The sequence below is a fragment of the Hordeum vulgare genome, chromosome 6H (assembly GCF_904849725.1).
Source record: "Hordeum vulgare subsp. vulgare chromosome 6H, MorexV3_pseudomolecules_assembly, whole genome shotgun sequence".
Lineage (NCBI taxonomy): Eukaryota > Viridiplantae > Streptophyta > Magnoliopsida > Poales > Poaceae > Hordeum > Hordeum vulgare.
In genome coordinates, this window is record NC_058523.1 from 128,240,062 (window position 1) to 128,254,215 (window position 14,154).

The window sequence follows — 14,154 nt, forward strand, 5'->3', positions numbered from 1 at the left end:
GAGTCCTTATTAGTTTATGTTTACTTTCCTTGCACCTCAAGTCTTGTGTAATATATATATGCCCCTTGGGCCTTCAATAAAGATAAGTTGCTTTCCTAACAGGCACTTTAATTAAAGTGGGTGCCACATCGGCAAATTTGGTCTACTGCACCCCCTGGCCTTGCCTCGAGCGCTCCGAGTCTCTTTTCACCTCCCGCTCCCCTCTCCCCTATCTCTGACGAAACGGCGGCGATTGTGGCAACCACGGCGGCGCGGGCGATGATCGGCGGCCTGCTGTGAATAGCGGGACCGGCGGCGACGATCAGGTCAGTGCGCCCAAACCTTGTGCTGAGAATCTAGTTTTTTTGCCTAGAGTAGGCCTGTCAGTTTGGGGTTTTCAGGGGATTTGATTTGGGGGCTAGGGTTTAGTCCAGTTTTTTTGAGAGAATGTTGGAAGCAGTTATTAGATGGCGTCGTTTCAGGGCATTCTGGAGTTCAAATCAGTGTGCATATGCTCGTATATGACTAGATGATCTAGGGTTTACTTGATCTGAAGAAAAAGACAGTTTTTTCAGAAAAGTTCAGTACATTGAACTGACGATTCACTGACTTATGCTTGTCAATTGTGTATCATTTTGTTTAGGATATAGCCATGGATCCACTGGACTACCTTACTGTCAGGTTTCACTACAGAGGTGACTTTGGGCATGATGGAAATGACTGGAATTATGTGGGAGGAAAATCTGGGCTGTCCACAATTGAATTTGCAAAGCTGTCAGTATCTGAGCTGAAGAAGAACCTTGCAGATTATGTTGTATGCTCTGATAAAGCTCTAGAAAATACTACATTGCATTGGAAATATCCAGGTGGTGATATGGCAAATGCTTTGCTTGTACTAAATGATCAGACTTCAGTGGAGACGATGGCTAAGCATGTGACTGATGCTGGTCTTATATTGATATATATGCTGTCATTCCTCCTGATGAATTGGCAGTTTGAATTTGAAGGGGAGTTTGAGGCAGTGCATAAAGGGCAAGATCAGGCAGAGGAACTGCAGGCAGAGCATTATCAAGCAGAGCAAGTTCATACAGAGTTAGGGCATGCAGAGGAGGTGCAGGCAGAGAGAAGAAATGCAGATGAGGTACAATGCAGGGCCAAAATGCCTGTTTTCAAGTCTGCAAGTTCATTGTCTGATAGAGGAAAAGGTGTTGTAACTGAAGAGATGCATACTTCAGATGACTCTGACAGTGACAGTGACTATGTTGTGCCTCCTGCAGAGAGCAACAGTTCTGCTGAAGATGAAGAAATCCTTGAGTACAGAAAATATGCCAAAGAATTCAAGGAGAAAAAGAGAAAAAAATTGTTAGGGGAGGAAGAAGCACAAGCTTGCAATGTAACTGACGATTTCATTGTACCAGAAACATGTAAGTTGGATGATGATGCAGATGATACCCCTTACTTTGAAAGTGATGATGATCTTTCCTATGATGAGGCTAGTGATGGAGAGGTCAATGATGTCAGAAGGAGAAAGACCACTCATAAAGTGTATGATGATAGTACAGATGCACCACAATTTGAAGTTGGTCAAGCTTTTACTGACAGCAGGCAATTCAAAAATGCACTAGTGAAATATGGACTGAAGAATTTCCATCACTTGTTATTTCCCAAGGATGAGAAAAAAAGAGTAAGTGCCAAGTGCAGCTGGACTGGGTGCCAATTGAGCATTTATGGGTCTATTAATAGCAAGTCTGACTGGTTGGTGGTGCAAAGGTACAACAATGTCCATACATGTGTGCCTAGGAGAGATAATAAACTTGTGACCAGTACTATCATTGCAAAGAAGTATTTCAGACAGATCAGAGACAATCCAACATGGAGGGTGGAGAAGATGCAGGAATCTGTACTAGAAGATTTGCTAGCAGATGTTAGCATATCCAAATGCAAGAGGGCAAAGAAGCTTGTGATGGACAAACTCATAGATTCAACTAATGGTGAATATTCTAGAGTACTTGACTACCACCTTGAGTTTTTTTTTCGAGAAAACGCAAAGAGCCTTGCGTTTCTTTGTATTGAAAAGAAGGGGAATTACAGCCTCCTAAGAGGCGATTACAGCAAGGTTACAAGGGGTTTAATGGACATCCCAGGATGGGGGCAAGACTACCCTAAGCCCTTTGTCCCCGGCTCTAGCTCAACACCTCATCTCATCTTTGATCCTATCCGAGAGCTCGGTGAGCGATGGGGAAATATGATCGAATACACACGCATTCCTATGTTTCCAGATCATCCAGGGCACCAGTAGCGTGGCGGACCTCAGCGCCTTGCAGAGAGATGGTGGTGTGGCATCCCTCGCCCTCATCCACCAGTCCTGTATGGAGGCATCATGCTCCGGCGTAGGGGCTGGTAGGCGCAGCCAGGAAAGGGCCTCGTGCCAGGCTTGCCGCGCGAAGGGGCAGGTGAGTAGCAGGTGTCGGATGGTCTCCGGCTCTTGGTCGCACAGCAGGCAGCGAGTGTGATGGGGGAGGCCTCGGCGAGCGAGTCTGTCCGCGGTCCAGCATCGGTCCAGGTTCGCAAGCCAGTGAAAGAACTTGACCTTCGGCGGGGCCCATCCCTTCCAGATGAGCTGCCAAGAATGGCATGTCAAAGATCCATGGAAGGTTGCCTGATAGCAGGACCTCGCCGAGTAGACACCGTTGGCCGTCCATTTCCAGACGAGCTTGTCCGGCTCAGCGGACAATTAGTGTGCGCCACAAGCTGCCATGTCGTCAGGTATTGGCCGATCTCTTGCAGCCCCACTATGCCGCGAATGTCCCGTGCCCAGGCATTGCCGGCAATGCCTTCCGCCACCGCCCGCGCCCTTCTCCTGTTCTTGGGAATGCAAAGGTAAAGCAGGGGTGCTAGCTCGCGAATAGACTGCCCGTGCAGCCAGCGGTCTTCCCAGAACAGCGTCGTGTGACCATCGCCTACCACCATGAAGGTGGAGGCGTAGAAAAGGCCGAGCTCCTCGTGGGAGAACTGCAGGTCGAGGCCTTGCCAAGCTCGGTCGTCGTCCGTCCTCGATAGCCAGAGCCACCGCAGTCTGAGCGCGAGCCTCGTGCGCTCAAGATCTCGGATGCCCAGCCCGCCATATGCGAGCGGCCGGCTGACCGCGCGCCAGTTCACGTGGCAGTGTCCTCCGAGCGCAGCCGCACGACCAGCCCAGAGGAAGCCGCGCTGGATCTTCTCTAGTTGCTTCAGGGTCTTCTTCGGGGGCGCTAAGGCAAGCATCTGGTGGGTTGGAATCGCGCTGAGGACCGATTTAACCAGTGCCAGTCGCCCGGCTTTGTTCATGAGCCATGCTTTCCATGTCGGGAGGCGGCCAGCCACAGCGTCGACCAGCGGCTGCATCTGTGTCGCAGAGGGTCGGCAGGTGGTGAGCGGGATGTCCAGGTAGGTGATGGGCAAGTCCGCCGACTGGCAGCCCAGCGCTTCCAGCAAGGCGGCGCTATCCTCGTCGCCATGCAGGGTCGTGGCCGAGCTCTTGCCGTAGTTGACCTGCAGGCCCGAGGCGGTGTCGAATATGCCCAGAATGCTCTTCACAGCGAGCACCTCATCCATCTCAGCATGGCAAAACAGCATCACGTCGTCGGCATATAGAGAAATGGCTGCGACGTTGCGGCGGGGGTGCAGGCGCCGAAGGATGCCGGTTTGGAGCGCCCGGTGCATGAGACGGGCAAGCGCGTCGACAGCCAGGACAAATAACTGTGGCGATGTGGAGTCCCCTTGGCGCAGCCCGCGACGGTGCCAGATCGGGGGGCCAGGCACTCCATTGAGCATGACTCGTGTGCTGGCCGAAGATAAGAGAATGGCCAGCCATTCTCTGAACCTGTCCCCGGACCCATATTGGCGCAGAACCTCGAAGAGGAACGGCCAGGATATGGAGTCGAAAGCCCGCGTGAGATCGAGCTTGAGCATAATGCACGGCGCGCCCAGGTGATGGAGCATCCGGAGAGACTGCCGGACGAGCATGAAGTTGTCGTGGAGCGATCGTCCAGCGATGAAGGCGTTCTGGTTGCGGCTGACCAGGCTATCCAGCTTAGGAGCGATGCGCAACGACAGAACCTTCGCGAATATCTTGGCCACAATGTGAATTAGGCAAATCGGCCAGTAATCCCCAGCTTGTGGGCATCCGCGCGCTTCGGCAGCAGGGTCAGCAGGGCTTGGTTGAGCTAACCAAACCCTCTCCCACGTAGCATGTATAGCTGCTCGAAGACATCCAGGATGTCTTGCCTGATTATGCCCCAGCAGGCACATAGGAATTCGGCGGTGAACCCGTCTGGCCCTGGTGCCTTGTGCGCCGGCATGCGTCGCACCGCAGCCCAGATCTCCTCAGGGGTGAAAGGCGCCTCCAGGCTGCCAAGGTCACCGGGCGCGATGAGCTGCTCAAGGTCAAGCGTGTGCGCCCGGTCCACGGTAGTGCCCAGCAGCCCGTCGAAGTGCACGAATGCCGCGTGGGCCATCTCCTCGTGATCACAGAGCACATGCCCGTCGACTAAGAGGTTGTGCACGCGATTCTTCTGACGCCGGAACGTGCACTGGCTGTGGAAGAAGCTTGTGTTCGCATCACCCTCGGCGAGAAAGGAGATGCGGGCGCGCTGCCACGCGATGGTGCGCTCAAGGGAGGCCAGCCCAAGGTATGCCAACTTGAGCTGCTTGTGCAGCCATTCTTCCGACGGAGTGAGCGGGTGGCTCTCCATCGCGTGGTCGACGCGGGCGATCAGCTCGCGAGAAATGGCCAGCTTGTCCCGGACATTGCCCGTGGACCTGGCGCTCCAGCTCGTAAGGGCGTGGGCAGTGGCTTGTAGGCGTCGGACCAGCCGCTGGAAGGGGTCGGGGTCATGCACGGAGCTCCAGGCCGTGGCGACAATGGCGTGGAATCCATCGAGGCGAAGCCAGAAATCCTCGAAGCGGAAGCGCCTGTGGGCCATGGGCATGGGGGAGCAATCCAGCAACAGCGGGCAGTGATCGGACACGACGGACGCAAGGTAGCGGAGGTGGCACTCCCCGTGGTAGTCCTCCCACTCCGCGGTGCATAGAACTCGATCGAGGTGCACGAGCGTCGGCGGCGACTGCTCATTAGACCAGGTGAAGCGGCGCCCATTTAGGTATACCTCCTTCAGGGCAAGATCATTGATGGCGCGCCGGAACCTTACCATCATGCGGCGATTCAGGGTACCGGAGCTCTTGTCAGCGTCACGGTAGATGAGGTTAAAGTCACCGCAGAGCATCCAAGGACCCGGGCAGGCGCCGCGAATGTCCCGCAACTCTTGCAAGAACAGCAGCTTATCGGGGTCGCTTTGGGGGCCATACACCGTGGTTAGCCACCACGGGGCGCCGCTGGGCACGCACACCTTAACCGTGATCGCGCTTTCGATGAATAGGGAGTCGGAGATGGTGACGGCCCTACTCTTCCAAGCGATGAGAATGCCGCCGCGGGTGCCGTCGGCCGGGAGGTAGGTGGAGCCATCAAACTCGGACCCAAGAGTGTCTAACACAATCGACGAGCAAATCAACGCCATTTTAGTTTTCTGGAGGCATACAATGGATGCACGGGTGGTACATATCAACGAACGAATTGCGCAGTGCCTAGCTCGCGAGTTCAAGCCCCTGACATTCCAAACAGCAACCTGAGGACCTAGATACATGGGTAAGAGATCGACTACGGTCACCACCAGGCTAGCGCGCGCAGACCATGGCATCACCAGCCGGGAGGGTCAGGCCTGCAGGGACCGACCGGTCGACCAGAGCGGTGATGGCCTGCAGCACTGGGAGCCTAATCGGCGTGGCGAACATGTCATCGTATGCCTTCATCTCGACGGGGGTGATCTGCTGGTTCGTGCCAACGATCCCGAGAGTGCGGAGTATCTGAACAACAGCCCTCCTGTCTGATGTGCGAGGCGCAGAGGCCGGAGCGTCGGCGGCAGCAGAGCGTCCCTTCCTGGGGCTGAAGTTGAGGAGGGGCGTTGGCGCTTCCCAGGGGAGGGCAAGACCGCATCGAGCTGCTTGGTGGCTGCGGACAAGAAGGCACCTAGCGTCCATGTCTGACCAGCGGTGTTGCAGCTTTCGACGTCGCTGCAGGGTGATCGGTGGCGAGGCGAAGCGCCCTGGGATCAGAATCTGCGCGCGGGGGCTGGCGGCACAGGGTTCAGAATCCGGATGGCGCACAGGCCTCTGCAGGATCGAGATATGGCCGCGGTAGTGGGACGGACCCACCCCGGCCCAGGCTGGGGCTGCACATCCATGGACGGCACTGACCCGTCAGCCCCATCAGCGGGCGAGCCATCGAGCGTGGGCGCGTCTTCGGGCGTGTCCCCAGCAGCCAGAGCGTTCTCGACCACGGGCCCAGTAACAGCAGCTACTGCAACTTCGGCTGCGGGCCCGGCCGTATCGACGTCCACGGGTGTTGGTGCGGAAACAGCGGCATCAGCGGCCGCGGGCCCCGCAGCAACAGTGCTGGCCGGTGGGGACGTAACGGGCACAGCGATCTTGGCGGGGAGGGACGAAACGCTTCCCGCCCTCTCCTCGTGGGCGCGCGCGTGGGGCCGCGGCGGTTGGTCAAGGAGGGCCTGTGGCGGGGTGGAAGCGACAAAGGTGGGTTGTGACTCCTTTAGTCCCGACCGGGATGCAGGCGGGACAGGGACGACCGTCCTCTCGCGCTGCTTTGCAGGAACCAGACGCAGCTGGCAGTGATCCCGACGGGGCATGGGATCAACCGCTGCAGTGGCGGGCCCGACCGGATCTTCCTCGGTCGTGGGCAAGTTCGAATCCCCGGCCGCTTCGTGGCCACGAACAGCTAACAGGAGCCCGCCACCTGGCCCGACGCCAACGGCCGCACCGTCCTCGACGATGGGGTTGGTGACTTTGTGCGTCGGGGCCACCGGCAAAGCCGCTTTAGGCGTCACAAAGGGCCCCTACGGCCTTCCTTTTCTGACGCCGTGACGAGGGCGCGCTGGGCCCTGCTGACCAGGCCAGGTCAGCATCCTGTCTCGCTTGGGACGCTGCCCCTGCCGCGACGCGGCCATGGACGGCCAGAGCGCCACCACACTGGCACCATCTGAGCGGTCGGAGAGGCCATGGGCATGCAACGCCAGCGCATCCACTGCCATGCCATCAGCCCGGCCACTCTGCGTCTCGCCCGTACGACGGCGTTTGCGACCACGCCGGCGAGCGCGCCCGGGACCAGGGCCATGGCCCTTGCCGGAACCGTGCCGACCGTCTGCGCCACCAGCCTCACCACCTCCGGCACTACCATCAGCGTCCTGGGCGACGTCCGGGGCGGCCCGGATTAGCTCCGCCTTGGTAAGGGCAATTGACACAGGGAATGTTAGCGTCCTGATGGACGGCGCCTCCGAGGGCACGCGGCCGGGCAGCTGCTCGATGATCTCCAGGATAGCAGCGCGCCTAATGTCGGCCGGGTCGTGCGCTCGCCCGGAGACGCGGAAGACCGCCATGTCGTCGCGGGAGCGTGTGCGGGGGTGCAGGCGTTCGATCCAGCAGCTACCTCCCAGCACGTGCTCCGCGGTGGAGAGCAGCCAGGCGTGGGCGGGGATGCCGCGGAGTTCCAGCTCAACGCGGTATTCGAGTTCGCCGGCGCCGGCGTGGGCAAGCTTGCACCAGGGCCGGAGAGACAGTGCAAAACGCGTCGAGCTGATGAAGTGCTCGCCGCGAAACCGCCGCATGGTCGCCAGGGAGGAGAAGATGATCAAGAAGTCCTCCGGGTGGTGCTGGTGGACACAGAAGTCACCCTCCTCGAGCTCCAGGGAAGAGAGAAGGAGCTCGGCCACCTCGTCGGCGGACACGGAGGGACGATTGCCCGTGACGGAGGCCACCATCGCGCGGGCGAGCACCTGCTCGGCCTCGTCCATCTCTTCAGTTTGTGCCAAGAACACGCGAGCAGGGGCGTCGTCGATCGGTCGGGCCCGGGGCAGAGGGAGAGCCGGAGCAGGAAGGGCAGGAGCAAGAGGGCGCGTCGCCTGGAGAGAAGCCCTGGCAGGGGCACCGCGGAGGGGCCGGGGCTGCGGGTCCACGACGACACGCGGGGAGGGCGTAGGCGCGGCCGCGGGCCGCCGACCGCCCCAATCGCGGGATGTGTGGCCAGAAGCAAGGCAACGCCGGCAGCGGATGTCATTCGGGAAGTCCCTGACGCAGTGGCGGTGGTCGAGGCATCGGAAGCAGAGGCCCGCGAGCTCCTCGGGGAGGGACTGCGGCGGCGCGGGCGAGGGCGTGGCTGGCGCAACCCGACGCGGGCGACGGCGCTATTCCCTGCGACGAGCCTGCTGGAAGCCGTCAGCGTCGAGCACCAGCCCGCCCAAGACGCGGTGGACCTCCGAGCGGGGGCCGAGGCGATCCTTGGCGGGAGGACGAACCACAGGTGCGATGCGGCCAGGAGCGATTGCGGCCGGCGGGGTGCGGGCGACGTCTCTGTACGAGCATGCCGAGGACTCACTCTCCGAGTTGGACCAGCGGTCCCCGTAGGAGACGCGCTCGCCGGAGAGGGTCGCTCGGCGGTCGACAGGGTCAGCCACCACCGGAGCCATGGCGCGGGGGAGCGGAGGAGCGCGGGGGAGGTCCAGCCGGCAGGGACGGCGCCAGCAGCGCGGCGCGGCAGCTAGGCTAGCGGGGCGCGGGGGAGGTCCAGTCGGCGGGGACGGCGTCAGCAGCACGGCGCGGCAGCTAGGCTAGCGGGGTGCGGAGGCAGACTTCACTACCACCTTGAGTTAGTTAGGAGTAATCCTGGTAGTACTGTTGCAGTTACACATTGGACCCTGAGGAGCATGCAAAATGTGTTTGAAAGGATGTATGTTTGTCTAGATGGCTGCAAGAATGGGTTTATGGCTGGATGTAGGAGAGTTGTTGGGTTAGATGCTTGTTTCTTGAAAGGTGCAGTACATGGACAAATATTATCTACAATTAGGAGGGACTGGGGATGAACCCTAGTAGGGGAGGGGGTTTATTCTTCCCGCGCGAGACAGAACCTCCCAGAGCCGATTCCGCGCAAAAGAGGCGCCTCGGTGAATCCTACCTGGCAAAAGATCCGCCACATACGCAAAACCGGGTGCTCAAACCCACCAAACTGGCCTCAGGGGGTGATTTGCCTGGTATTTGTCAGTCCAGGGGATTAAGAAGCCGGTTTTGTAGTTGGGGGTGATCTGCTCGAGATCTGACAGTTCAGGGGGTTATGTGGACTTCTTTCTCTTTTGTTCCTATGAGACGTATCATTAGAATTACAGCACTAGCCAATTGCTACTATGATTTGTATCCCAGCAAATTTGTCCTGCAATGAGGATTGGTCATTATCTTGGCAAATACCATCTGCTAAGAGCATCTCCAGCCGTTCGGCCCAAAATCAACAACAATTTTTTTATCACATTGTTCATCAAAGAAATCAATACAATTCAAATAGTTCAACGAAGCAAGCTCATAATTCAAACACAAACTAAAACACATGGAACTAGGCATTGCCCTTAAGCCTCCATAGGTGCTCCACCAGATCGTGCTGCAGTTCTCGATGCACCTGTGGGTCTCGGATCTCCTGGCGCGTATTGAGGAAGGCAGCCCATTTTGCCGATACCTGGTGATCAACAACTGCAAGAGGACCCTGCCTGAAATATGGTTCAGTGTCGAACACTGGCTCCTCCTGCTCGTTCTCAATGATCAGTTGTGCAAGATGACACAGCAATTCATCACCTCCCACATCTAAGATTTTGACCAGGTCAAAGCGGGGTACCGGAGAACAGCAAATCGAGATTGGGGCACACCAAATGTCGGCTCGACATCCTTCCTGCAAGCCTCCTGACACTTAGCAAAGTAGGAGTTCTTGCCTCCTGGCATAGTGTTTTAGATAGTCTTCACAAATGTGGACCATCTTGGATAGATGTCATCTGCTAGGTAGTCTCCCTTATTGTAGTGGTGCCCATTGACCTCGATGTTCATCGAAGGAGCAGGACCTTCAACAAGCTTGGCAAAGACATTCGAGCACTGCAGTACGTTGATGTCATTGTGAGTTCCTGGCATACCAAAGGAGTGCCGAATCCAGAGGTCATGTGTGGCCACTGCCTCAAGTACCACACTACAAGCTCCTTTGGCGCCTTTGTACATCCTCTGCCAAGCAAATGGACAGTTTTCACTGCCCAATGCATGCAGTCGATGCTTCCAAGCATCCCAGGAAATCCTCTTGCTGCATTCTATGCTAGGATCCGAGCAATGTCTTCAGCATTGGGTGATCGCAAGTATTATGGTCCAAACACTGCCACCACTGCCCTGCAAAACTTGTACAAACACTCAATGGTGGTGGACTCGGCCATGCGTCCATAGTCTTCCTGTATATCACCGGGAGCTACTCCCGTGAACGCCTCCTTGTCGTTGGAGTCCATCGCCGAACACCTCGCGGGCGTGGTGGGCGGGCAGGCGCCGGTATCCCCGCTTGCATGGTCATAGTCCTAAAGAGCTCGCCCAAGAGCGGGATGGCGGCGAAATACTCTCTTTCCAGTGGGGGAATGGCCTTTCTAGCAGCGGAGCAGCGGCTGTGAGCAGGTGGGTGGCGCCAGGATCAGCATGGCAACGAAAGGGGAAGTGTCGTCCTGCCGCTCGCGGATCGAATCTGGGCGGGGGAAAGGCGTTTCTCACCTGGCAGTGGTGCCCCACCCGCCACTTTTCCTTCTGCCGAAGCCCCCAAGTGCCCCCCCCCCCAGTGCGCTGGGTTCCGCCTGGGATCGCCGGGCCAAAAAATGGGCCGAGCCGACGAAATTCAGCGTCCTGGGGGCGCGACTTGGTCATTTTTTCGGCGCAGGCAGTTAAAAAGGGGCCGGGGGGCTGTTGGGGGCGCGGCTGGAGATGCTCTAACTTAGTGCAAGTCCTGGCAACAAGGATCTAGTGCCTTCTGTATCATAGCAAACATGAAGAATCACGAGCCATTGGCCCTATTAGAAGGTCGCAGTTTTTTCTTGTAGTGTACTTTAATTATCCTTGAACAAATAGTATACCCAGAGGGTATATTTTTTAGGTTTTGAGTAGAAATATGTGCAAACCTCTTGAAGAAGCATGATTGGTTGCTGACTTGATCTAGGATGAAGTGGAATAATATTGTATCGGAAGCCTGACTTGTCGGCAAAATCTTCACTACGAACAAGTCTCTGCAAAGTTATGAAAGCATTAACTACATGGCACATCATACATCATAATTATTATTTTGTGAAAAGTATCACAACCTCCAAGCCAGTCCCGATGAGAACAGCCTTCAAAACTTCTGACAGGACAGGCATTAGTTCATGTGCATTAGCTTGCTTTTTCCTATAAAATGGCAGAAGAGGATGGAGATCACATTTTGGCTGGGTTCTTAAGAAAGTAGTCCTTTTAAGATAATGAAAACAATTGCCCCGGCCTCCGCATCATAAACTTTTAAGAAGTCTACAATACAGGTTTGTATCTGAGAAAAAGATCATACTCCTACTTACTTCTCATAGAATGATTTAATCTCTCGGGCATCATTTCTTTCTTTCCTCTTTGGGAGAGTGCTTTTTTCATCCTGTTCGGAAAGTATATACGACATGAGCGCGTTATTAACCAATAAATAGTGACTAGTTGCATATACTGCTATCTCAATATAACAGAAAGAAACTGTGCATTGGTGTTCTGAAACAAGGAATATCTGCTAAGATGTGATATACATTTACAGCATGTATAGTATGCTCCAATATCCAGGATATTTATTTATTTTTCATTTATGCAGTATGAATGAAGCTAATTTTCATCATGTACACACCTGCTCAAGTCTCTGAAGAAGTACAGTTTTAAATTGCCGAACACCCCTCCCTGTTGAACGAGGGTCCAACATATGAGCCTTTTCAAAGGCATGAAATCGACCTGTAAAAGAACAAAAGTTAACTCTTGTAGATAAAGAAACACATTTCCTTCCAACATACATTCAGTGATTATAGTACTTAGTTCTGCATTGGAACAAATTTACTAATTGACCAAGCAAAATGCACAGTGCTACAAAGAAAAGAAAAAAAAAGACAGGCAGAGTGAATCAAACGGTAATTGAGATATTTGACATTCTTTGCTAGTAATTCCCAGTGAGCTCTTCGGTGATACAATATCATGAGTTATGACTGCTTTTATGCGACCTGATGCAAATGTTCTACTGTAGCCCAAATTAAGGAATGTTTTTCACTTGCCTGCTGATCAAGCTACCTGTATTTTTAAGGCTTCCAACAACCTACTCTGCTAACGAAGGGTGATAAGCAGAAAGGTACTAAAGAAGAATGTTCTCTGTGAAAGAATGTTTGGCTGATTCTAGAACAGACCCTCCAGCTTTTGGAATATAACCATTTAACATCTGGTCCTACAACACATTTCTTTTAAATGAAAATGAAAGAAAGAATATTCAAGATTCAATAAGGTGATGTGCTAAGCATGTGAGCTGTCCAGTAGCCCCTATTCTGTTGAGGAATCTCCAAATTGCCGGATGTAACGAAAATAGCATCGATGTTGCTTAAGCCATGGTGGAAAGCAGCAGTAGACAACCAGCACCGGAGAACTCATGATCACCAACCATGAACTTCCAGCAGCAGAGAATATGACAAGAAAATAGAATACTCTTGAACTGAAACGAATGGCACCAAAAGTCCAAAACCACCTCGAATATCTAGGCTGGTTTCGTACTTGCGTTGTCCTGAATACAGTCACCAATAGGATCAGATGATAATGGCACTGCACCACTTAAACACATCGGCATGCAGTGCAACGTCCATCTTTTACCCAGGTGGGCCAGGTTAGCTGCCGGCATTTCCTCGAGCACGTCGCGGGCACCAGCGAGCCGCAGTCTACCACCGCCATAAGATGAAAAGGCCTAGACCCTAGAGGATACATAAACGAGCGTTATCGGCGCGGGCGCTTACAGAGGTATGCGACGCGCGGGGACTCGGCCTCGATCTGGTTGGCGACGCGCAGGAACGGCCGTATCTCCAGCACGAGAGTTTGGGGGAGCTTCTCGCTGTCGAACTGCAGCGCCGCCGTTACGGCGCTGGCGCTGGCGCTCGCCTCCGCGGCGCTCGCGCTGGAAGAGGCCGTCATATGCGGCGGCGGGAGCGGGGGCGGAGGAGGGGGCGGCCGCCACTGCGGCGCGTACCGCAGCGGCCGGCTCGACGGGCCCACAGGCTCGACCTCCACGATCTCCAGCTCCATCGCGTGAGGCGTCCGTGCGGAGGAGGCGAGCACTCGGCACTCACCACCATCGCCGCTACTTATCTAAATCCCGCCCTCGCTTTCGCTTTCGTCGTCGCCTTAGCCGCTAAGCTTTATCGCTTTTCCTCCCCCCGGGCCGGCGCGGAGGTGGCGGGCGGCTTTCGCTTTTTTGGCGATCTCGGATTTGGTTGGCCCGGCGTCTGTGTGCGTGCACTGGTGAGGCGAGGCTGGGGCTGGGAGAGGGGCGAGGGAGGGAGGGAGAAACGAGTAGTGCGGGAAAAGATGGCGTGGGGGGAGGCTTTTTGAACGTTCGGGAGTGGGGTAAGCGTTGCAGGAAAAGCGTGGGGTTGTCTAGTGGTAGATTGGCCTTTTATTTTCTTCGTTTGCTGTCTTTTTGGCAGAGAAAAGAATTACATGTGCCTTTGCTTTGTGGCCTTGACGTCCCTCTCTCGGTGGGTGGAGTGCTTTAGAGAGCACTGGCTAAGCAATGTTGTTTTGGGCTAAGTAATCTACCTTGTCATCCCAAGAAAGAGAGTGGTCCTGATAAGAGGTTTTCGCCTTGTTTTACAAATTAAAATCTATCGGCCAAGCGATATATCTGTGTCGGTTATCCTCTTGCAAAGCAGATCAACGAAAATTAAGACATGACAAGGCAAGGGCTCAAACAATGCACAAGAAACACATGGTCTGACACCGTCGGCTTGCCACCAAGCAAAAGCACGGGAGTGACAGAACCACAACAACGAGTGTGTGAAGAAACCAACCAAAAGCGAACTCACCTCTACTAGACAAAGGAGAGAAAACTAACAAGGCCACCAAATGAAGGTATCGAAGAAGCATCGCATCATGATTCACACCTGCCCGCGAACACCGTCGTGACGTTATCACAAAATGAATGCTTCAACGACTCCCTTAGGAGGGTAACGACATACCGCAGATATTTCGATCTGCATG

The 14,154-nt window shown here is 55.2% G+C and overlaps 1 protein-coding gene across 2 annotated transcripts in view; it reads right to left on the reverse strand.

Moving 5' to 3' along the window:
- LOC123401453 (putative callose synthase 8) overlaps positions 1-13,444 on the reverse strand; it is a 38,994-nt gene extending 25,550 nt beyond the window's left edge. Inside the window, exons 1-5 of one of the 2 annotated variants that reach the window (XM_045095277.1) lie at positions 12,915-13,435; positions 11,777-11,877; positions 11,469-11,539; positions 11,223-11,304; positions 11,043-11,147 (exon numbers count right to left, since the gene is read on the reverse strand). In XM_045095277.1, coding sequence (XP_044951212.1) covers positions 11,043-11,147; positions 11,223-11,304; positions 11,469-11,539; positions 11,777-11,877; positions 12,915-13,200 — 645 coding nt within the window. In that variant the 5' untranslated portion in view covers positions 13,201-13,435. Of the gene's footprint in view, positions 1-11,042; positions 11,148-11,222; positions 11,305-11,468; positions 11,540-11,776; positions 11,878-12,914 lie in introns of both variants that reach the window. The other variant, XM_045095279.1, reaches the window with a different exon arrangement.
- Positions 13,445-14,154: the final 710 nt, after the last annotated feature.